The 24,289-nt window shown below is 42.9% G+C and overlaps 1 protein-coding gene and 1 pseudogene across 2 annotated transcripts in view; one reads left to right on the top strand and one right to left on the bottom strand.

Annotated features, from left to right (window-relative positions):
* The first annotated feature begins 4,549 nt into the window (after positions 1-4,549).
* The window catches only part of JAKMIP1 (janus kinase and microtubule interacting protein 1), a 57,507-nt gene continuing 37,767 nt past the window's right edge, over positions 4,550-24,289 (top strand). The window contains exons 1-8 of one of the 2 annotated variants that reach the window (XM_066631747.1): positions 4,550-4,678; positions 9,493-9,987; positions 13,542-13,751; positions 14,623-14,742; positions 17,925-18,071; positions 18,910-19,050; positions 20,474-20,533; positions 23,157-23,285. In XM_066631747.1, the coding sequence (XP_066487844.1) occupies positions 4,550-4,678; positions 9,493-9,987; positions 13,542-13,751; positions 14,623-14,742; positions 17,925-18,071; positions 18,910-19,050; positions 20,474-20,533; positions 23,157-23,285 (1,431 nt within the window). The remainder of the gene's footprint in view (positions 4,679-9,492; positions 9,988-13,541; positions 13,752-14,622; positions 14,743-17,924; positions 18,072-18,909; positions 19,051-20,473; positions 20,534-23,156; positions 23,286-24,289) is intronic. The other variant, XM_066631748.1, reaches the window with a different exon arrangement.
* Positions 12,180-12,299, bottom strand: LOC136656436 (5S ribosomal RNA; annotated as a pseudogene).

The raw sequence follows: 24,289 nt of genomic DNA, 5'->3' as shown, positions 1-24,289 counted from the left end.
ACTGGTTCTCAAACTTTTAGCGCTGGGACCCACTTTTTAGAATGAGAATCTGTCAGGACTCATCGGGAAGTGATCTTCTATATCCTGTCCTAAGCCCAGTGGTAAAGCAGGGGGTGTGTTGCACTAAGTCATTCAGAGCAGTTTCAGGCAGGGAGAACAAAACGGAGGCATTTGCTGGAATGGCTCCAAAGTGGAGGGGGGGGGGTGCTTGCACGCTGCAGAGAGGCTCTCTGCAGAACTTAGTACTTTGCACCCCCTCTAGCTACTCCACTGCCTAAGCCAGCAGCTGTAAGGACCCAAAATGCAAGTTCATTAGAACATAAGAACAGCCCCACTGGATCAGGCCATAGGCCCATCTAGTCCAGCTTCCTGTATCTCGCAGAGGCCCACCAAATGCCCCAGGGAGCACACCAGACAACAAGAGACCTCATCCTGGTGCCCTCCCTTGCATCTGGCATTTGTGTTCTGGTCACGATAAGGAAACCGGATTTCTTGACGTGCTAAATGACTGTGGCTTGGATCAGCTAGTCACGGAGCCCACCAGAGGACAGGTGACTCTGGATTTAATTTTGTGCGGTACGCAGGACCTGGTTAGAGATGTAAACGTTACTGAGCCATTGGGGAACAGTGATCATGCTGCGATCCGTTTTGACGTGCACGTTGGGGGAAGAATACCAGGCAAATCTCTCACAAAAACCCTTGACTTCCGACGGGCGGACTTCCCTCAAATGAGGAGGCTGGTTAGAAGGAGGTTGAAAGGGAGGGTAAAAAGAGTCCAGTCTCTCCAGAGTGCATGGAGGCTGCTTAAAACAACAGTAATAGAGGCCCAGCAGAGGTGTATACCGCAAAGAAAGAAGGGTTCCACTAAATCCAGGAGGGTGCCCGCATGGCTAACCAGCCAAGTTAGAGAGGCTGTGAAGGGCAAGGAAGCTTCCTTCCGTAAATGGAAGTCTTGCCCTAATGAAGAGAATAAAAAGGAACATAAACTGTGGCAAAAGAAATGTAAGAAGGTGATAGGGGAGGCCAAGCGAGACTATGAGGAACGCATGGCCAGCAACATTAAGGGGAATAATAAAAGCTTCTTCAAATATGTTAGAAGCAGGAAACCCGCCAGAGAAGCAGTTGGCCCTCTGGATGGTGAGGGAGGGAAAGGGGAGATAAAAGGAGACTTAGAGATGGCAGAGAAATTAAATGAGTTCTTTGCATCTGTCTTCACGGCAGAAGACCTCGGGCAGATACCGCTGCCCGAACGGCCCCTCCTGACCGAGGAGTTAAGTCAGATAGAGGTTAAAAGAGAAGATGTTTCAGACCTCATTGATAAATTAAAGATCAATAAGTCACCGGGCCCTGATGGCATCCACCCAAGGGTTATTAAGGAATTGAAGAATGAAGTTGCAGATCTCTTGACTAAGGTATGCAACTTGTCCCTCAAAACGGCCATGGTGCCAGAAGATTGGAGGATAGCAAATGTCACGCCTATTTTTAAAAAGGGAAAGAGGGGGGACCCGGGAAACTATAGGCCGGTCAGCCTAACATCCATACCGGGTAAGATGGTGGAATGCCTCATCAAAGATAGGATCTCAAAACACATAGACGAACAGGCCTTGCTGAGGGAGAGTCAGCATGGCTTCTGTAAGGGTAAGTCTTGCCTCACAAACCTTATAGAATTCTTTGAAAAAGTCAACAGGCATGTGGATGCGGGAGAACCCGTGGACATTATATATCTGGACTTTCAGAAGGCGTTTGACACGGTCCCTCACCAAAGGCTACTGAAAAAACTCCACAGTCAGGGAATTAGAGGACAGGTCCTCTCATGGATTGAGAACTGGTTGGAGGCCAGGAAGCAGAGAGTGGGTGTCAATGGGCAATTTTCACAATGGAGAGAGGTGAAAAGCGGTGTGCCCCAAGGATCTGTCCTGGGACCGGTGCTTTTCAACCTCTTCATAAATGACCTGGAGACAGGGTTGAGCAGTGAAGTGGCTAAGTTTGCAGACGACACCAAACTTTTCCGAGTGGTAAAGACCAGAAGTGATTGTGAGGAGCTCCAGAAGGATCTCTCCAGACTGGCAGAATGGGCAGCAAAATGGCAGATGCGCTTCAATGTCAGTAAGTGTAAAGTCATGCACATTGGGGCAAAAAATCAAAACTTTAGATATAGGCTGATGGGTTCTGAGCTGTCTGTGACAGATCAGGAGAGAGATCTTGGGGTGGTGGTGGACAGGTCGATGAAAGTGTCGACCCAATGTGCGGCGGCAGTGAAGAAGGCCAATTCTATGCTTGGGATCATTAGGAAGGGTATTGAGAACAAAACGGTTAGTATTATAATGCCGTTGTACAAATCGATGGTAAGGCCACACCTGGAGTATTGTGTCCAGTTCTGGTCGCCGCATCTCAAAAAAGACATAGTGGAAATGGAAAAGGTGCAAAAGAGAGCGACTAAGATGATTACGGGGCTGGGGCACCTTCCTTATGAGGAAAGGCTACGGCGTTTGGGCCTCTTCAGCCTAGAAAAGAGACGCTTGAGGGGGGACATGATTGAGACATACAAAATTATGCAGGGGATGGACAGAGTGGATAGGGAGATGCTCTTTACACTCTCACATAATACCAGAACCAGGGGACATCCACTAAAATTGAGTGTTGGGCGGGTTAGGACAGACAAAAGAAAATCTTTCTTTACTCAGTGTGTGGTCGGTCTGTGGAACTCCTTGCCACAGGATGTGGTGCTGGCGTCTAGCCTAGACGCCTTTAAAAGGGGATTGGACGAGTTTCTGGAGGAAAAATCCATTATGGGGTACAAGCCATGATGTGTATGCGCAACCTCCTGATTTTTGGAATGGATTAAGTCAGAATGCCAGATGTAGGGGAGAGCACCAGGATGAGGTCTCTTGTTATCTGGTGTGCTCCCTGGGGCATTTGGTGGGCCGCTGTGAGATACAGGAAGCTGGACTAGATGGGCCTATGGCCTGATCCAGTGGGGCTGTTCTTATGTTCTTATGTTCTTATATTCTGACATAACCCATTTCTAAAATCAGGAGGTTGCACATAGACATCATGGCTTGTACCCAGTAATGGATTTTTCCTCCAGAAACTTGTCCAATCCCCTTTTAAAGGCATCCAGGCCAGATGCCATCACCACATCCTATGGCAAGGAGTTCCACAGACCAACCACACGCTGAGTAAAGAAATATTTTCTTTTGTCTGTTCTAACTCTCCCAACACTCAATTTTAGTAGATGTCCCCTGGTTCTGGTGTTATGTGAACATTGACACACATGTGTCAATTGACACATTGACGCATGTGTTTCAAGTTTATGGTTGCTTCACAACTCCTCTGCCCATCACAGTGTTCTATCTCAATAACTCCCCTAGCAACTGCACAGAAATACTCAGGCAGCAAAATGAAAGGGATATTTCTTTCCATGACTTAGGGAATGTTTTGCTTTTCACAGTGCTACTGAAAATAGCTTTCTTTCTGTAAGATGCTTTTTCTTCTGTAGATATACAGACCTGCGCTTAGTTTGCAAGCACAGGTCTAGAATGCTGAAGGGGAGGGGAAAACATGGGAGGGGTGGGGGAAACAGGTATGCCAGGAAAGGGTTGACCATCATCCGGTGGTGTAGCTGGAGGGGGAGCAGAGCACTCAGCCTGGCAGGGAGGTGGACGAATGGCCCCTCCCTTTGGAGCCATTTCCGGCGGGGGGTGGTGGTGGCAAATGGAGCCGTATGGAGGCGCAAGCAAAGCATGAGGTTTAGGCTACAATCCGATCCACACTTTCCTGGGAGTAAGCCCCATTGACTAGAATGGGACTTACTTCTGAGTAGGCAGGCATAGGATTGGGCTTTTCAGGCTACAATCCGATCCACACACTTTCCTGGGAGTAACTTTTACTTCTGAGTAACACTTTTACATCTGAGTAGAAATGCATGGGACTGGACTCTTAAAAGCTCAGCATCCCACCTGTGAAAGAAGTGGGGACAGTTGGCAGTGGGGAGCGCTGAGTATGGAGCAGAGGAGGGGGAGGCTGTTGAGAACTGCTGCCTTCCATCCCCAAGTATCAGGCTGTAGCGTATGTGCATAACTCTATGCAATTTAGCACAACACGTTTTTTCTTAATCGTGGGGGGTCAGGGAACGGAACTCACGCGCATAAATAGGCTCCACCTGTATAATTGTTGAAATACTGATTCTTGTATATTTTTAAAAAAATACAAGGGGGAGGAATGATCCAGCCAAAGTTAAGTGTCCTGCCCCATTCATTTCAGTGGGAAAATTAAGTGCATGCTTATATCTGCCCCATTGGAATTAATGGAACTTCATAGTATTTGACCTGGTTGGATTGTGTCCACTGTATTTGTTTTGATGCTTTCTTTGATCAAGTAGTTGATACCTGTTCTTCTTTTTTTCTTATAGAATATGAAGGACACTAATTATGACTACACAGGATTATATATGGGATGGCGCTGACTGCTGCTTGACTATTTAATACTCAATGTACAGAACTACTTGGCTACTGGTACTGTGTAGATGTAAACATCCTTATTGCGAGCTATGTCGAAGAAAAATCGTGCAAAGGGAGAGAAGTCTGACATGGAGGTGGAAGCTGTCCAAGCTGCTAATGAGGAACTACGGTCTAAATTGACCAGCATCCAAATAGAGTATCAGCAGGAAAAAGCCAAGGTATGTAAACGTGGCACAGATCACCGTCCAGTTGGACAGTGAAGAAACACAAGTTCAAGCAGGTACAGAAGATGATTTAACTAGTTGATTCAAGTAGTAGAAATCTCAGTATGTCTTGAGCCCTAAGCTGTTCATTTCAATGGAGTTGAAATATAGGGGACAAGCCACCTTCTCATCCACCCAGCACCACCCGATTCTCTTCCCATCTCCAACCCCCTTACTTCCAAGCAGACCAGCCACTGCAGAACTACTTGAAATGTGGCAGTCCAGCCCCCAATTTTCCCCCCTCTGTCCTTATTCAGGCTGTTTCTTTAAACAAAGCAGGAAATGTGAGCCAGCTTGCCACCTTCCATGCGGTTTTATCCAGGGGTGAACACAGTTCACTTCTCCTACCCCTTCCTCACATAAAACATAAATAAAACATAAATAAATAAGCAAATAAAACAGGAAGTGTGGCATGGTCTGGGTGTGATCCCAGGCCCAAGTGTCCACGTGTGTTTATGTAATTTCTTAGAGCCAAATTACAAATTACCTTAAACCCGTCTGTAATGCATAGGCTTAAGTCAAGAAATGAACTTTCAAACCTCAGAAAAGCCAGGGGTGGGACTGATTGAAGATGGAAGCGCAGTTTGCAATGGGAGAGGTTAACATTAAAAAAAAGAGAGAGAGAGACAGCTGTCCATACTGATTCATTGCTTTATTGACACTTGCTACTCGTTACAAACTGTTCTTTGTCAGGAGAATCTTCTCGTGCAGAGCAGTTCATTGCATAGGCTTGAAATTAGAATAAGAACAGAGTTGACAAGAAGGTTTGACCATTCTGCATCTTGAGTACATTTGTGACAAAAACGTAACTAAGTCTTCCTTATGTTTGGCTGCATAGGAAACATTTGCCCTTTTAAGCGCGTACTCCAAACTATTAGTGTGAACAGACTTCATGACTTCTGCAAATCTATGGTAGTGCACCAGCTGCAGCCCTTCCTGGAGAAGGCAGATCTGGCTATTTATCTTGGTCATATTCGGGTGGGACTATCACAGTGGCCTGTATATAAGATTGACTTTGAAAATTGGCACTCTGCAGCCAGATGGGTTGCTTCTACCGGGGTGCTTCTACTTTGATTTGATTGAGATCAAATCTGTTGAGATCCTTGGGGGCAAGCTCTGTTCTGGGTCAACAGCCATCTTAAGTGTATTTGGTGGGTATGTTGAATGGGACCTTTTATGGTTGCAAGAAGAGCATTCCAGTTTAAAAGGCCTGTCCAGTCTCTTTCCTACTGACTTGTTTCAGCAAGATTTCAATGTCTGTTAACTTGCTCTCCTTGATAAATCAGCTGATTTAAGAGTTGGTGTAGCATAGTGGCTAGAAGAAGTCCTTGTTCACAAGGACCGTCCTGGTTCACACCTCACCTCTGTATGAATTCTCACTTAGGTGGTTTTAGGTAATCAAATAAGCCCCAAATGCAGCATGGGGATATTTACAGGTATGTGTCACTTAACAACGGGGATATGTTCTCCAATCCCCGTTGTTATGTGATTATGTCTTAAGCAGACATCCAGCCCAAGCTAGTGCCTTTGTTGTGTAAACAGACACTCTATGGGCGCAATCCTAACCCCTTCTGTCAGTGCTTTCTAGCACCGGCATAGCGGTGCCAATGGGACGTGTGCTGCATCCTGCAGTTGGGTGTCACTCACGGAGGCCTCCTCAAAGTAAGGGAATGTTTGTTCCCTTACCTCAGAGCTGCATTGCGCTTATGTCAGTGCTGGAAAGCACTGGTATAAGGGGTTAGGATTGTGCCCCATGTCACATACTAGGTGATCGCACAGGCTACTGGTGACAGATTGCCTCTTCTTTGCATTAAGAGCCTCTCTGTTGTGTAAACAGACACTCTGCTGCAGGCTATGGGAGACCTGACTGCCTCATTAAGAGTTGTACTCTTGTTGAACTTTGACCACCGTCATGTATGTGGTTCATCATTAAGTGGAAGGTTGTTAAGTGACGCACGCCTGTACTTACTTCGCTGGGTTGTCAGAACTGCTTCAGATAATACATGTGAAGCATTTGTACTCTGCAAATGCTACATTAGCAGTTTTTTAACCCCTGTTCCGTGTCACATTCATGTGCTGAGAATAGTCCACAGTTGTACCGTGTGAGTTTGAGGAAGGGTCATTTATTAGTAGGGCCATCGCAGGATGTGGGTCCCCCCAAAGGCAATGTGGTGTGCTTTGTAAATTGTCAAAAAAACAGATGGTGTACCTTGACAATTTTAGGTCTTGTCAGTGTACCACAAGATGAAAAAGGCTGAAATTCGCTGTGCTAAGTATTGCAGCAGACTAGCTGACGGGGCTTTTCCTTGGTTGTGGTGTCTTTTAATTTTTTATTATGTTGTGCTTTTCTTTTATTGCTTTTCAAGGTTGTTGTACGTTGCTTTGTGGACCCTTGGGGGGAAAAATAAACTCATAAATTTTAATATGAGTAAATACAATGCAAAGAAAGTGATATAGATTTTATATTGCTTTCAACTAGAAGCTATGAAGGTATTGCAATCAATAGATTATTTTTTGTCCTAGAGTGCAGTTCTGTTGAATGGTGGAGAGGCCTCCCCAAAAGGAACATTTCAAGACTGGGCTTTGCATTGTCTATTTAATTGTTACGTTGCTTCTTTTGCGTGCAGAAGGGGAGGGAGAGAGGAAGTGCACTTGCTTGGATTTGGACTGGCCAGGGCACGTTCTTGTACTCGTAATGAGCTTAAAAGTGAAAAGCTTAGGCAAGGATGACTGCAATTAGATTAGCTCACGTACTTGATGTTAGTACAGGCACAGCAATAATCCCATTCCGTCAGACCAGGATTTTAAATGTATATTCAGTATGCCCAACTCCTCCTCGTATTTGTTGCACAGCTAATATCATAAAGAGGACTGGAGAAGCAGTATTGATTTCATATTATACATGAGCTCTCACTGTAGAGTTTCTTACTGGGTTCGTGAAGTCTTAATCATCTCTTCTCTCCCCCACTTTCCTCAGCACTGGCTGTTGTTCAGCCACTTTCCTACCAATATCTTGCTGTGCAGTGACTTTTGAGTACCTATGGAGTTAAGATCACCCCCTGCGCTTATCAGCTTTAATTATTTTGAACTTTTTTTTTTGCCAGCTCCACATAGGATCTTGTGGGTTAGAGAACAACTATTTAACTTAGGCTGCAGTCCTAAGCACACTTTCCTGAGAGTAAGCCCCATTGAACAAAAGAGGACTTACTTTTGAGTAGACCTGGTTAGGATTGTGCCCTTAATTAACAAGGGTGTGTTTGGAACCCGTCATACTACCTGAATTTTTGCTGAAAGTGGTATATTAATATGCTTAGTAATTGGTTAATGATATTTGTAGAAAACGATTTTCTACCCGTAAATCACCATTATGTTGACAGTGTTGTACAGATTTCCTTTAGAGGTGGCAAGTCACATTCATGGATAGCTGGAAATAGTAAGGCATTGTCTTCCCTTAGGAGAAACCTTCTATGAGTTTTTGCCATGTGTATGGTATGACTGTGAATCTATATACACTGTATAGATGTGTATAGTCTACAGTATAGACTGTGAATCTATACACAGAATCTATACACTGAGGCTGTGCAGAGGCACTCTGGATGCCTGCTCCTTTTGTTTAGAAACACCTGGCATTCGAAAATTATTTCCTCTTGAGTATTTTCTTAAAATCTTCTTTTTTATGTTGTTCTGGCTTTTAGGGGCTTAGGATTGATGAGTAGGTTAACATGTCCTTTTTTTTATTTTTTACACATGGTTGGGCCAAAATGGGACAATGCATGACTTAAAAAAAAAAAATCTGGCCTGCCTCTATATGATTAATTAAAATAATGTGTGGAAAATATAATTCCCCACATACAGTACTGTATTTTGGTTTATTTGAACCAAACAATTTGCCACTTTGTGCATGGGAACCATGGTTTATATCAGCGGTTACCAAACTTTTTAGCGCTGGGACCCATTTTTTTAAAGCAACGCTCTATTGGGACCCACCTGGCTTTACGAGACTAAAAAAAATGTAATCTTTACCAGCTGTTCCAGCCTCTGTTTTTATCCTTTTTACTATGGTGGAGGGGGGATCACCTTCTGAAGCATTTGTTGAGCTCCATGCTCATTGGGTGCAGACCATTCTGGTGGCCTTGTGTTCCCCTTCAATAAGAGAAAAGCACAGTCACCTATCACCTACTCACAAGTAAACATGCTTCCTTCTCAAGTTTTTTTTGGGGGCCTGCTTTCATCGGATTGGGACCATTCTGGTGGGATTGTGTTCCCCTCAGCCTGCCTTTCAAAGTGGACTGGGGCATGTTCACCTACTAGTGAGTAAACACGCACTTTCCTTATCAGCTATCAGCTTGTCAGTTTCGTGAACCACCAAAAATCGGTCATAAACCCCTGGTGGGTCCCGACGCACAGTTTGGGAAATACTGGTCTATATGCATTTTAAATATGCTTTCTTATTTACTTGATGGTCTGCAGCATTGAGAGTCTTCTGGCTGAAAGCAGCTCATGTAGTAAATCAGAAAATGTAATTGTAATTCCCTCTTGTTCTTAGCAAGGCTTGACTCTGAAAATCAAGTAGCATCTTTAAACTTTTGTTCTGGGGTCCAACCCTGTTGTGGGATCTTGTCACTGTTCAGTGATGGTAGTTGGTAGGATGCATTATGACATGCAATAGGTGTGATGTCTTTACACCTAGTGCTTCTGCTGTGTAGCAAAACTTCCTGTGGGTGTACGTATTTATACTAATGTTCTGCTGTTAAAAAAAAATGTTTCAGGTGGGAAAACTTAGAGAGAAACTTCAGGAAGTGAAACAGGAACGTGAACAGGAGCAGCATAAGCACACGGCCTACATCTCTGAACTGAAGGCAAAGCTCCACGAAGAGAAAATGAAGGAACTTCAGGGTCTCCGGGAGGTTCTTATCCGGCAACATGAGCTAGAAGTGGCTCGCATGGTGAAAATAAAAGACAGTGAGATCCAGCGATTACAGTCCACGGTGAACGTGCTGCGGGATGGGGCGGCGGACAAAGTGAAAACCGCCTTGCTCAACGAAGCCAGGGAAGAAGCCCGGAAATCATTTGACGGCGAGCGGATCAAGATGCAGCAGGAAATACTGGAACTGAAGTCGGGCAAGAAACAGCTGGAAGAGTCCTTGGGCAATCTCATGCAGGCAGATAAGATGAAGGCAGCCGACTTGCGCATGGCATACCAATCCCACCAAGATGAGATTAATAGGATAAAACGTGAATGTGAAAGGGACATCCGCAGGCTGGTAGGTTCACCCAATTGTCGAATTCACCTGTTCTACGCCTGTTTGAATATTCCAATCTGAGAAGGGGCTTACTAGGTAAAATGGTCTAACTGAGCTGAGTAGACAGCAACTGTTACCCTGCGCATGCCTGATCTTGTCTGATCTTGGAAGCTAAGCAGGGTCAGGCCTGGTTAGTACCTGGATGGGAGACTGCCTGGGAATACCGGGTGCTGTAGGCTTATACCATAGTCTTTCGAGACTGAAGGTTGCCAACCATTTGAGCTGAGTAGATCAGGCATAAAATAATCTAACAGTCTAGTGCAGTCATACCTTCTGTAACACTGCTTCTTTTAGCTCTGATTCTTTACAGCAGTCTTTATCATGGCATGACTGATAACCATAAACCAATGGAAGCAGTGCATTATGGGCCAGTCAGCAGCATCCCTTTCCTGCTTATTAGATTGACATCTCCAACAGTGTTGTTTCATGTAGACCTGTGGTTCTCACACATTAAGCACCAGGGCCCACTTTTTAGAATAAGAATCTGTCGGGACCCACCAGAAGTGATGTCATGACCGGAAGTGACATCATCAAGCAGGAACATTTTTAACAACCCTGGGCTGCAATTCTACCCACACTTATCTAGGAGTAAGTCCCATTTACTATCATTGTTAAAAGCATATACATAGTAGCCTGTTCAAAGTACAGATCTGTAACGTTTCCCCAAATGCAGTCACACACAATGGTAGCATCAAGTCTATATTAAAAATAAAATATTGAAATGAATGGGGACCCACCTGAAATTGGTTTGCCGATTGATTAGATTGGTTAGTTTGATTGATGGTTTGCCGATTGATTGGTTTGCCCACCTAGTGGGTCCCGAGCCACAGTTTGAGAAACACTGATGTAGACTTTCGGGGAAGGTGTCCCAGTGTTATTGGAGGTATTGCTCATTTTTATGGGCTTTCACCCCATAGAACAAGTCCTGTTAAATCAGTAGCTTGTTTCTAAATGTTTACTCTTTTTCCATAAGTGTATAAAATGAAAGGGCACAAAATGTGTGCAATCAGGCAAGTAATTGGTTGTATGTGAGATGTTGGGGAACTGTCAAGTTCAGAATAACTTTATTTTTTTAGGGGGAGGGAGATGTTTTTAAACCAGAAGTAGTTATGGCTGCTGTTTGAGTCTTTGAATTCAGTTCAACCAGTGGCGTAGCTAGAAGGTGTCCAAAGCACTATGTTTTGCAGGTGCCTGAACCTGCCTTGCAAGCGGCCCCTCCCCATTCTCCTCCATTTTGCTCCCTCTGCCTGGAATGGCTCTGAAAGGGGGGCCGCTGACACGGCACATTCAGGTGCCTGAAAACTTAGTGCAGCCCCTCTGGCTACACCCCTAGTTCTCCAAAGGATTTCATAGGGAATGAAATTTGTAGCATACAGTTAAGCAAATATTAGCATCAAGATTGAATTCTATGGCATATAAGTGAAAGGAGTTTTGTGCAAGGATCTTTTCCCATTACTTATTTTCCAAACAACACAGTCCTGGAACGTGCTGGAATCCCTAGCATGTATTCACTGCTGAAACAGAGACGCCTGCGTTGGCTTGGTCATGTCGTGAGAATGGATGATGGCCGGATCCCAAAGGATCTCCTCTGTGGAGAACTCGTGCAGGGAAGGCGCCCTACAGGTAGACCACAGCTGCGATGCGGGGACATCTGCAGGAGGGATCTGGGGGCCTTGGGGATGGACCTCGGCAGGTGGGAGACCCTGGCCTCTGAGCGGCCCGCTTGGAGGCAGGCTGTGCAGCATGGCCTTTCCCAGTTTGAAGAGACAATTTGCCAACAGTCTGAGGCTAAGAGGCAAAGAAGGAAGGCCCATAGCCAGGGAGACAGACCAGGGACAGACTGCACTTGCTCCCGGTGTGGAAGGGATTGTCACTCCCGGATTGGCCTTTTCAGCCACACTAGACGCTGTGCCAGAACCACCTTTCAGAGCGCGATACCATAGTCTTTCGAGACTGAAGGTTGCCAATACATACTTATTTTCGATAGCAGCCCTTTGCATTCCCTAAGAATCTGAGGTTGAGGGACCCTCTGAACAGAACTGGATGGGGTGCAGAGGGCTATAACAGAATGGGGGGAGGGTGATTTTCCATTCCCCACCTTGTGAGAACAGAAAAATGGTTGGCAACCTTCAGTCTTGAAAGACTATGGTATAAGCCTACAGCACCCAGTATTCCTAGGCGGTCTCCCATCCAAGTACTAACCAGGCCTGACCCTGCTTAGCTTCCAAGATCAGACGAGATTGGGCATGTGCAGGGTAACAGTTGCTGCAAATGCATTCCATTTGCACAAGAGTAACTTAGGATACAATGCAAAATGCCTTGGGAATGTATTTTTGGGTGTCTAGTCAATGGTAACTTGCTAACAATCACTTCCATCTGATCTTGAAAACATCACTATACTTTATTCATTACTACTGATGGACACCTCGAATATGAGGTTTTTGCAGCCTCATCCTGCGTTGTGTAGCAAAACGATTTGAGATGATCTCGTTGGTTCTGACACTTGTATGTGTATGTAAAAAAATTTTCATTTCATCCCTATTTAAATTCTAATTTGCTCTTTTGGTACTTAAGTAACACTTAAGGTTCTATACTGGAGAATTCTAAATGTTTTCTGAATAAGTATAAACATCAAAATTTTAGTTGGTTGGTACTAACATGCCGTGCCATTCAAGAATGGAACTTGAGCCTTTTCAAGGAATTGCCAGAGTTAAGTAAAATATTGTTGCAGAACCATCAAAAAATAATATAAACATGACCTTTGAAAGAGAAGCGTTGAAAAGGAGATGATTTTTACCCCTGATAATGCCATTTTGATGGATTTTTTAAAAATATTGTTTACGTGAAGTATCTTCACCGTGCGGTCCCCTACTCGGAAGTAAGTCCCATTGGGTTCAGTGGGACTTACTCTTAGGTGAGTGAGTGAAGGCTTACGCTCTAAGCAGCCGATGGCTTTTTTCACCTTTTGTCCCTCCTTTTTGAGAAAAACCAAAAGGCAAGAAAAGCCCTTGGCCTCTCAGAGTGGCATACAGCTTCTCCGAATGCCTGTAAAAGTATCCTGGGCTGGACACCCCTCAAGGCTTGGTACCAAGGGCTCTGTGCCCACCAGCCATCCTAGCTACACCACTGGTCTGGTGCCTTCTGGAGGCATGGAGGAGCCACTGTCTTCCCACACCATAGAATCCCTCCCACACTTCTAAGAAGGCATTTCCAGTTGTATCCTTGAGGTCCTTGAGGCCCCAGTTTCCATTATTCACATTGGTTTCTGCAGGGGGTCATGGAAGCATGGATACTGAGTGCCAACTGTACCGAGTTAAAAGAACACTCCAAATAGAAAGTGGAACTAAAATGGTATTACAGTGTAGAAATAAGCATCCTGGCTTTAAATCCAGCACTGCTTCAAGCTAGGCTTGGTTTGGCTAACCTGAAGGTGTTGCTAAGGGGAGAGAACGTTCAGTTTTAGAAGAAATGCTTGGAGAAATTGGTGACGCTGTTGTTTTGTAACTCTGTTAAAGATGGATGAGATAAAAGGGAAAGACAGAGTGATTCTGGCTTTGGAAAAAGATCTGGGTGTCCAGGCAGGCCACACACAAAAGTTGCTGCTACAGAAAGAAGCTCTGGACGAACAGCTTGTTCAAGTGAAAGAAGCAGAGCGGTATCACGGCAGCCCAAAGAGAGAGCTTCCTCCGGGAGTGGGAGACGTCACAGAACTTGCAGGAAGTCCGGTAAGTCCGGTAAGGGTCTTCTGTGTTTTAGTTATTGTAACACCCATATAACTTCAGCCATATGTTTTCAGCCATATAATTTCATTCCAGGCAGGGGGAGCAAAACAAAGGCATCTGCCTCACTGCATTCACCTCTGTTTTTCTCCCACTGAAAGGGAGAAAAATGGCATCAAAGCCCATCAAATGGCTCCGAAGGGGAGGGGCCTCTTGGGTGCGTTCAGGTGCCTGCAAAACTTAGTGCTTTGCACCCCCGTTTGTCTATGCCACTGATTTCAGTTACTTGATTGTAACTGTCTGCACAGCCTTGGACAGCACTGTTCTCTCCCCGTCCATAGCATCCACACACTCCGGTGCACAGAGCATCCTTCCCCTGTTTCTTATCAACAGAGACACTAAAACACAAACACGAAAACGCACACCTCCCTTCCTAACCTGCAGTGTATTTATTTTAGCGTTTCAATTATGTAAATAGTTTAACTTTTTTTCCTTACTCTGTGATTAAGTGTAGAAGATTACGTTTTGACATTGCCATGTAGTGTGGCATTTTCATTCATAAATCAGTTTCAAAATACAAACTTGTATTTTACTGTAATGTTTTTATTTTGTATTTTAGGTAGTCTTGGGGGGCCTCCTTCCTGGTAAAGCGGTTTTGAAATAAAATAAAATAAATAATGTAAAATAAATAAATAAAAACCATTCTGTTGATGTCTAGCTGTGCCTGTTATGCAAAGTGCTTGAAGGCATTTATATAAGTTATATGCTTTCTGATTTTGATCTGCCCCACATATTTGGTATCTATGATATTCAAAGCTTTTCTTTAAAGTGACTTGTTGACAGTTCCATGCTTTTAACTTGGCTTTTTATTTTAAAGGAGCAACATCTGGATGAGCGAGACATGAGGAGATTTCAGCTAAAAATAGCTGAACTCAATGCTGTAATACGGAAACTAGAAGACAGAAACACACTTTTAGCAGATGAAAGGAATGAACTGGTAAAGTAATGAATGGGACGTTCTGTTGGTCCAACCACATAAGATGCTCTCTGATATTTATGTAGTGTTGGGTAATGTGCTTGCAATCTTGTACATTACCAACTGAGAGAGAGCCAGGGTAGTGTCGTGGTTTGCGAGGTGGACTTAGACCTGGAAGATCCAGGTTCGAATCCCCCCCTCAGCCATGAAGCTTCCTGGGTGACCTTGGGCCAGTCACTTTCTCTCAGCCTCACCTACCTCACAGGGTTGTTGTGAGGACAAAAGGGGGGGAGCGGCCATGTACACCAGCCTGAGCGCGGAGGAAGGGCGGTATAAGAATGTAAAAAAAACAGTAAAGTAACACTTTAAACTACATTCATCCATTATTATTATTATTATTATTATTATTATTATTATTATTATTATTATTATTATTATTATTATTAATAACAACAACAACAGTTTTTATATACCGCTTTTCAACAGGAAGTTCACAAAGCACCCCTAATTCATTCCTGAAAACAGCCCTTATAGTGAAGATGTCTATAACAAGTATGCAGCCACTTGGCACAATTTTTAATTGTGGTCTTGGCTCACACAGACTTAATGCCTCTTCCTAGACCATAGAGCTGAGTGTTTTGGTATGGATAAAGAAGTATGGTATTAATATTTGCATTATGTATACGTGAAAATCCATATAGCAAATGTATGAGTGCACACAAGATTGTTGTAAGATGCAGGCACTTCCCAGGTGGTGTCAGTGGCAAAACTGCTGAAGCACATCTATCACAGCAGGATGTGCAAATGACACCCCCTCCCAGCCATGCTTGTTGATGGACAAACAACTCCATGACATTACCTTCTTCCACCACATACCACAAAGGCACTACTACATTGCCTGCAGCAGTGAACCACTATGGTGCATGGAGTGTTTGTGTCCAGAGTTCTGAGACAGAGTACCTGTGACTGTTCTGAGAACACAAGTGTTAGCAATGTACTTTTCCTACAAGTGGTATTACCCTTGGCTGTTCAAGCAATGCACTCTGTCCTTATGTCCTGTGCCCATTCACTGTAGTTTTCATCACCAAAGCTTACTTTCCCTGCTCTTGTGTGGTCTCACGCTGCATGCTCTATCATCTGATACGGATCCCCTGGCTGGGATTTATATACTTTGGTTGGTGTGCTGTGGTTTACTGAAGAATCAATAACTTATGCTTTATCATGGCTGTGTTGGTGGAAGAAGGGTCTCTTTGTACCCTCCACTAAGTTCATGGGACTGTTTTGACCCACGCTATTGCTTTTCTTGGTATAGTCACAACTGAGGAATAAAGGACTGTGAGATTCAAACTAAGTCCTGCTCCTCTCTTAACAATCTCTTGTCTATTTTTGGTCTCTACCTGGTGGTGTTGAGCTGCATTGCTGTTATTGGTGCTGAGCCCATGATGCTGGCATATTTTCAGGATCTACCAGCTCAGGGGACTTAATTGCTTTCCTTTTGCCCTTCGGCTGACTTAAATGAACCTAAGGATTACAGTGTAATTGAAACGAAGGTGATTTGGGGAATCCTGAGGTCAGCTTCGTTTGCTTTATTAATTTTTATTATACTCTTTCACATATCACATGACCTTTAAAATAATGTGGGTTGTCCTCTTCTTCCTGTTACCACCTATAATTCTGATAATTCTTTGTTTCTGATAACTCTGTTTTTGGTTATCTGTTCTTTCTTCATCTTTGTTTTAACACTAAGAAAGCCAGAACTTTTCCTGTGATTTTAATTGCTTTTTGCTTAAGATAGCTAGTCTTCCAGTGTTTTTTGAAATGATTTTTCCCCCTCATTTATTTTTAATTATGACTTAGAAAGACATTTCCAGTGAGAACGACAAAGAGGGCAATTGGGTTTGAAATTCTGCTGTTTGAGGACAATCTTGTCCAATTTTTTGTTTCAAGCCTGTTGTATACTGATAGTTCTTTTGATCCTAACTGTTTTTCTACAGTTCAAGGACTACTGAAATACTGTTTTCAGTGAAGAATACTTAATAGTAAAAGTTACACAGTTTTATGTCCTAGGAAAGAAAATAATATAGTAATAATGCATAGCACTTATTTAGTGCTTTTAAGTGTGAAAAGCACTTCATGTGTGTTATTTTAATGCAGTGGTTAAGACCCTATAAAATATCTGTATCTGCATACAACAGCTGCAGAATAGAGGCTGAAGGGTGTGTGTGATCTCCAGGGAAAGACTACTGGGTGGTCCATGCCAGAAGTGAGATTTGAACTGAGAAAGTCCTGATTGGGAGCTCATTCTCTTACAGTGGAATCCTATGCATAACTAATTAGAAGTAAGTCCCATGGTATTTAGTGGGGCTTATTCCCAGGAAGTGTGTATAGAATTGCAGCACTAGCCACTGCGCTGTATCAGGTCCTGCTATACTGGCTTCTTTGGATAAATAATATAAGTTAGAGCCCAATCCTATCCAACTGGCCAGTGCTGGTGCAGTCATGCCAATGGAGTATGTGCTGCATCCTGTGGTGGTGGTGGGCAATCACATAGATCTCCTCAAGGTAAGGCAGCATTTGTTCCCTTACCTTGGGGCTGCATTACCGCTGCATTGGCACTGGAAAGTTGGATAGGATTGTGCCCATAATCAGAGAGGCAGGTGAAATAATCTAGATAACATTTTCTTGCGTGTGGGAAAACTATAGTGAACTTGGCAAGGAAGTCATATGAAAGGAGAACTTCTAATGGAGCGTCTTCATGGCTGTTTCTTCTTGAACTGGTGGGGCATGAGCTTCGCGCCACATTGCCGTACTGCCCTGAGAGAGTGGCAATAGATCATGGCTGCAATCAAACTGAATCGGAGGACACCAGCCCAGTTGATAGTTGGAGTTTGAAGGTCTAAACAGCTGCAGAATGGAGTTTCTCCTTGAACAACACAGGGCAGGGTTGGTGCTGAACAGCACAGCCTTTCCATCACCTTTCTGCCATTTTCAGAACTGAAAGTTGCAAAATTGTAGGTTGCAGTTCAGTGTTTATAAAAGAAAAATAGGAGCAGAATAATCAGCTGATAGCAGGTAGAACAAAAGGGAAGTTGCTTGCTTGATAGCAATAATTTTAGGTCACAGTGACCCTGTGAAGAATTCACTTCTATTCAGACTACATCTCTCTCCTCCTCCTCCCCCCTCCTTCCCCCTCCCCCTTTTAGTTGAAACGGTCTCGGGAGACAGAAGTGCAGCTGAAGCCACTTGTAGAAAAAAACAAGAGACTGAACAAAAAGAGTGAGAACATGCTGCAGAGTATACAGAGAATGGAAGAAAAAATTAAGAACCTCTCCAGGGAAAATGTGGAACTGGTAGGTGGGTGACTCCCACACATCACACATTCTGATCGACCGCTCTTGGTGACGTGGAGCTGATTCTGGGGTTTGTGGAAGTGTGCATTTTAAAAAGAAGGGCCCTTTGCTTAAAAACATCTGAAACTCCCACATCTTTTAAATGGGTGAACTAGCTGAGGTGTGACAATCATATGGTCCAGCCTAAGATGTCCGCTGCAACTTTGGAACTTAGGCTGGTGTAATCTGTATCCTTCCAGCAGCAATCTCAAAAGCGCAACAGGTATGCATGACTTATCACACAGATGCAACCAAATAATTGGGAAGCCTGTACAAGCAAGAGATAACTATGAACTTTAAGTTTCTGAAGAAAACCAGGGACATGTGGTGGGTGGAGAGGCAGGTGAGGTTCCCTGAGAGGTGGGAGGTTCCCACCCACCACAGTTCCCTGAAGAAAATGCTAACTAATGTGCTTTGAGATAGCCAGCTGCGGTGGAGGTCATTTGCCCTTGAGCCCAACTTCTCATGGAAAGGCTCGGTCAGAAAGCAGGCAGCTTTCAAAAAAGGGAAGATAGCTGACAGTCCTAACAGGGCTTCATTGAAGGGAGACATTTCTTTATGTGGAAGAAAATGTTGTTTATGTGTGTGGGCAGGAGTAGGAAACATGGGGTATATTTGCTGTGGTCTTATTTGGACACATAGAGTCTCCTACACACACCTGCCTTGGGTGTCTTGCTGAGTCATCTTGCTTTCTTACCTGGCTTTGTCTTCACCAGCCAATTCCTTCTGTGGGCTGGAACTATAGGAAGATCTGAAGATGTTAATGTATGCGTGTGTGTGTGGCTTTTTTTTTTAATAGAAAGAAAAACTGACAGCCCAACCAACTTTGAGACGGCACACTTCTTTGAATGACCTCAGCAGCACACGTGAAGAGCAGGAAGTTGAATTCCTTAAACTGCAAGTGCTAGAACAACGACATGTTATTGATGATCTAACAGTGGTAATATTACAGTCTTTATTGTGCTCAGTCTTTGCCGCTTTTCTTATTCTCTTGCAAATATAGGTTGGACATCAGTATCTGTGGGGGATCCATTCCCCACAGATACCGAAAACCATGGATAATGGAATCCGCAGGTGGGATCAAATAGGACCTTTAGATGCGACTGGAAGCAACTTCTGGTTGCATCCAGAGGTGTTCTGAGGCCCATAGAGGCCCCCTGAGGTGTCGGAAGAGCACTTTGGTTTTCCGATCAAATCCAAGGGTTCCAAATCTATGGATAAGGTGGACCTGCTCTGCATCACTGAGGGCATCTGGTCACTTGATCAATAGAAAAAATAGAATAGCTTGCATTTTATATATATAATAAAAAGATTTAAAATGGTTATAAAATATTTCAAGAAGCAGAAAGTGGAGAGCTGTCATTAATGCCACACAGAGGCTGGCAGGAATGTGCTAGCAAGGGAAGAAGCAAAGAAATGGGGAGCTGAATTTTTGTAGTGACTGATTGAGCACTGTTGGAGTTTTCCCTCCTGAAGCTAATAGCAGTTGGGGTGGGGGGCAGGGGAGGAAGGTCTGTTAATTTCATAATGTGTGAGGAAAGGGTTAACTATCCCCTTTCTGCACACCTCAGATTAATCCTGATCATGCTTTTGGTAGCTGTTATTTAGGCTAAAAAAGTACACTCAGAGCCACACTACATGTTTACAATAACATACGTAGTTTGACCTGGGGACGTGTACACCCATCCCTCCCTTTACGAATGCCCAACTTACAAACTTTTGCTATACCTTTAATTCTGATTTGGGAAGAATATCCTAATACTGTAATAACTCAACCCAACAAACCTGTATTAGGCATAGGTATTTGATAAATAAAGTCTCTGAACAGATATACCTTTAATTCTGATTTGTGAAGAAAATCCTAATACTGTAATAAAGAGCAGAACTCTGAGGGAGGTAGCAGGGTTGGGTTTGTTTCTGGTCCTCCCCTTCCCTGTATGTATAATATAGTACAGTAAACACAGGAAAAAAAGATGCGATTGAGTATAAAGGCCAAGTGCAGAATGAAATTAAGGGATGCTTCTTTGCATTTAAAAATGAGAAATGGTGGACTATTTTTTGCCATTTTATACCAGCTGGAAGGAATTACATACGAGTTAGTTGTATTTTAGCACTTAATTTGCTAATTTTTGCTAATGAATTGTGTTTGTATCAATTATATTTGTAAAAGGAGGGATTGATGTACATTGTAGCCCTAGCACATATTTACCAGATTTTAAAATATGGGAATAACTTCAAGTGCATCTTTCAAAGGTGCCGGGGAAGGGATCCTTAGTTTTCCTGTGTAGCATATTGTTTCTTAAATCTGACCTTTTGAACACATTTGGTATAATGTATTTAAAATGACACTCCTCTTTCTCTAGGAGCGGGAACAAATGTTGCGTTCTAAGAAACAGAAAAGGAAAAGCTTGAAACCTCCAAAGGTGCGTGACCCTTATCTCCATCCTGGTAAATGATTTCTGCCCCCCCCCAAACGTGGCACTAGAGATTGAAAAGAAATTTTAGATATCACAATAAAATTTTAATTGAAAAAATAGTACTACTGACTCCTTCCACAGAAATTGCTTCTGTTTTCTGAAAATGAAGATATTGGTATGTACGAGTATGTTCACAGTGACAATGCAAATTAATCTGTTGATGGCCTGAAGGTGGCGCTTTTCTACAGGGTTTTATACATCTAGAATGGCTCTCTTTCTTTCTTTCTTTCTTTCTTTCTTTCTTTCTTTCTTTCTTTCTTTCTTTCTTTCTTTCTTTCTTTCTTTCTTTCTTTCTTTCTTTCTTTCTTTCTTTCTTTCTTTCTTTCTTTCTTTCTTTCTTTCTTTCTACATGCATTAATGTCTCTCCATGTCCTGATAAATGTGAATAAACCAGCTAATGTAAAGCTCTGGTTGTGATCAGTTCTGACTAAAAGAAGGACCAAATCAATTTGGAATTTTTTTTAAAAAGGTTTATTTTAGCAGTGCGATAGAATGGTACAGATGCTGTCCCTGCCATGTAATCCTAAACATATTGTGGCCAGGGTGACAGAAGAGAGAGGCTCACAGGCTAAGCTGGGATAAAAATAGTTTGCCACTTTATGACATGATCACAGGTTTTGGTACCTGTGGTTACCAAATGGTAGGTTATCAATGGTAGGTTGATTAGGTCCTGAGTATGTTAATACGTGGCCCAATTGCAGGATAATGGGCAAGGAAGAGATGGGGCAGAGGGCAATATATGTAAATACATGCAATGACCAACCTATGGGTGTGTGGCTCTTAAGCTTCTTAAATTGGAGGAATATTTGGTTGCAGCCCGAAATGTCTCCAAAGGGGAAGGGGAGTGCTTGCACGTCTCAGTGAGGCTCCCTGCAAAACTTAATGCTTTGCACCCCCTCTAGCTATACCACTGTGTGCAGGAACCTTTTACAGTGCTTCTGTTCTCTGCTTGTGACAAAGTGTGGTTTAGATTACATGAGTTATGCTGTAGGGAGATGAGATGGCCTTCCACGCCACTATGGATTTGTTCTGTTGCTGGTATCCAGGTGTACAGGGTAACTGTTGCTATGCTGGCTTCCAGTAGGCACTCTGTTAATTGTCATGGGATGCTTAAAAAGGGGGTGTGCTGGTGTCAGTGCAGGTCTCTAGGAGTGGCACAGAGGGGTGAGTGTTTAATCTCTGTCTACAATGGAGTCATAGAAGGAATGCAGTTGTGCCTAAGCATCATGTTTTCCATCTGAGAGCCATAGGCCTTGTACGATGATGTGATTCAAGAACAATTGTGAAACTGATGCTAAAGATTGCAAACTTCGATGGATGAAATTGGTAAAGCGCTTTTGGCCTTACAAAGAATTACAGTACTTGGAACCTGGAGAGTTTGTGTACTGTTGGTTGCACTACCAATTTTACCATGGTGTTCCAGTGACTCTACATGAAAAGCGTTCAGCGGTTACATCATTAGGATGGAATATATATTTCTGGTCTTGTACTTTTCTTTTTTCATCTGTCTGTGTGCTCTGGTGTGCCTATATTTTTCTGGCTGCCAAGAAATGACTTACAAACATGACGGTAAGAACCTCTTAGCTATTTGTCCATATCCTTGGAGTGACAGATTCATTTTGACAAACGAAAAGATTGGATTCTGCACCATTTATTTCCCAGCTCTTTAAAACCTCTTGTTAAAGATGGCAAACCATACTGAAATTGTCACAAACTGGATTGGTGATACTAAAAAATGAACTATGGAGCCTTTGTTGGACTATATGTGATAATATACTGTATTAGGAATAAATTGCACGGTGAAGTTGCTTATGAAAAATCTGCTGTTGTTTAAATAGGGAAAATGGGTGCCTATTAGTAATGAGTACCTTTCCCCAGTGATAAAATATAGAGATGGCAATCTAATATAGAAGATGGAAAACAAACCTTGAGAGATGCTTTAAAAAACAAACAGGAAGCAAGGTGTCCAGTCCTCTTCTGGCATGTGTTCTTGTGGATGAGATATGTCAAAACTACAGTGCAAACTATAATAATAATAATAATAATAATAATAATAATAATAATAATAATAATAATAATAATAACTTTATTTATATCCCGCCCTTCTCCCCAAAGGGACCCAGGGCGGCTAACAACATATAAAAGAAATTAAAACATAATTTCACAAACAGATAAAAACATATTAAAAACACATTAGCAGAACCCATAAAAACAGTAGTCAGATAAAAGTCAGAATAAAAGAGCATAAAACAGCAGAGGAATCAGGCCTGTAAAAAGCAGCTAAAAGATGTATAAAAGATGTTAAAAAGGCCATGAAGTCAGAAGGCTTGGTTAAACAACAAGGTCTTCAGGCCTCTCCGAAAAGTCTCAAGACTTTATTACAATAAATTACAATAAATTACAATATCAATGTAATACTATCTGTTCTGGTGCTTTGGATAATAGAAAGGTTGCAATATATTCCCTGCCCCTGGGTATCAAGTTGCCTATCTTGAAAGAATAAAATATATTTTGAAATATAGCTTGGTTTATTTCTGGCTGGTGACAAATCTCTTTGGTTTTGTTGCAGAGGCATGTTGTGGAGACATTTTTTGGATTTGATGAAGAATCCCTTGATTCAGAAACATCATCCATAACTTCTTACAATACAGATAGGACGGACAGGACTCCAGCTACACCTGAAGAAGACCTGGAAGATGTAAGTACCTGTGTATTTATTTATATTTTGATACAATGTACGATGGCAATGACTTTCTGCTTCTTCTTTTTTTAGTTGCTTTCTATTTCTCATTCTTTCAAACTTCCTTTCCTAACAACTGACTTCCTACCAGCTCAACGGCTTACTCAGTAATAAGTCCCATTGAATTCAAGGGAGCTGATTCCTGGAAAAGTGTATAAGATTGTCAACTAGAGCCCAATCCTATGCTTGTCTACCCAGAAGTAAGCCCCATTATAGTCAATGGGGCTTACCCCCTGGAAAGTGTGGATAGGATTGGGCTCTCAAGTGATTCAAGTGCCAAAAACTAAACCAACTTTCCAGTGCTGATGCAGTCACAATGCAGCTCTAAGGGAACAGATGTTCCCTTATCTTGAGGAGGCCCCTGTGACTGTCCCCCACCCACCACTGCAGGATGTAGCACACACCCTGTTGGCACAGCTGCATCAGTTCTGGGAAGTTGAATAGGATTGGGTCCTTAATTTTTGAATCTTGTTTGCTGTTTGCGGCTTGTACTTTGTTTCATTTGATATTGTGATCTGTGTTAAACAAGACAACTATTCTTGTCTAGGCTACTACCTTGGGGTAACTTCCTAACTTGCTCCTTTTTCCAGAATTGTCATGTTTAGTCACTCATTTTTTTTTTTTTACTGGAGAGTCTCTCTTAAAAAATGCTCAGGATTGTAACAGAGTGGAGATGTGAGGAGAAACAGCTATTGTCCCTGCAGCAAGAATAAATAAGAAGTGCCTTTATTTTTCTGGCAAGTCGAAGTTCAAGGGTGTGTATGTGTGTGTGTGTGTGTGTGTGTGAGAGAGAGAGAGAGAGAGACAGAGAGAGAGAGAGGAAAACAGCATGCAAGTTAACCCATTTTTTACCCAGCCCACAGGTGTACACATTTGGTCCTTGTTGGGTATATGCAACATTGGGCAAAAATATGCAGCCTTTTTCAGTAGCACAGCTCTGATCCAATCTCTTCCCCATTGCC

Source organism: Tiliqua scincoides, chromosome 6, assembly GCF_035046505.1.
Source record: "Tiliqua scincoides isolate rTilSci1 chromosome 6, rTilSci1.hap2, whole genome shotgun sequence".
NCBI classification, from domain to species: domain Eukaryota; kingdom Metazoa; phylum Chordata; class Lepidosauria; order Squamata; family Scincidae; genus Tiliqua; species Tiliqua scincoides.
Note: the sequence above shows the minus strand (reverse complement) of the source record. Positions and strands in the feature narration are given on the sequence as shown.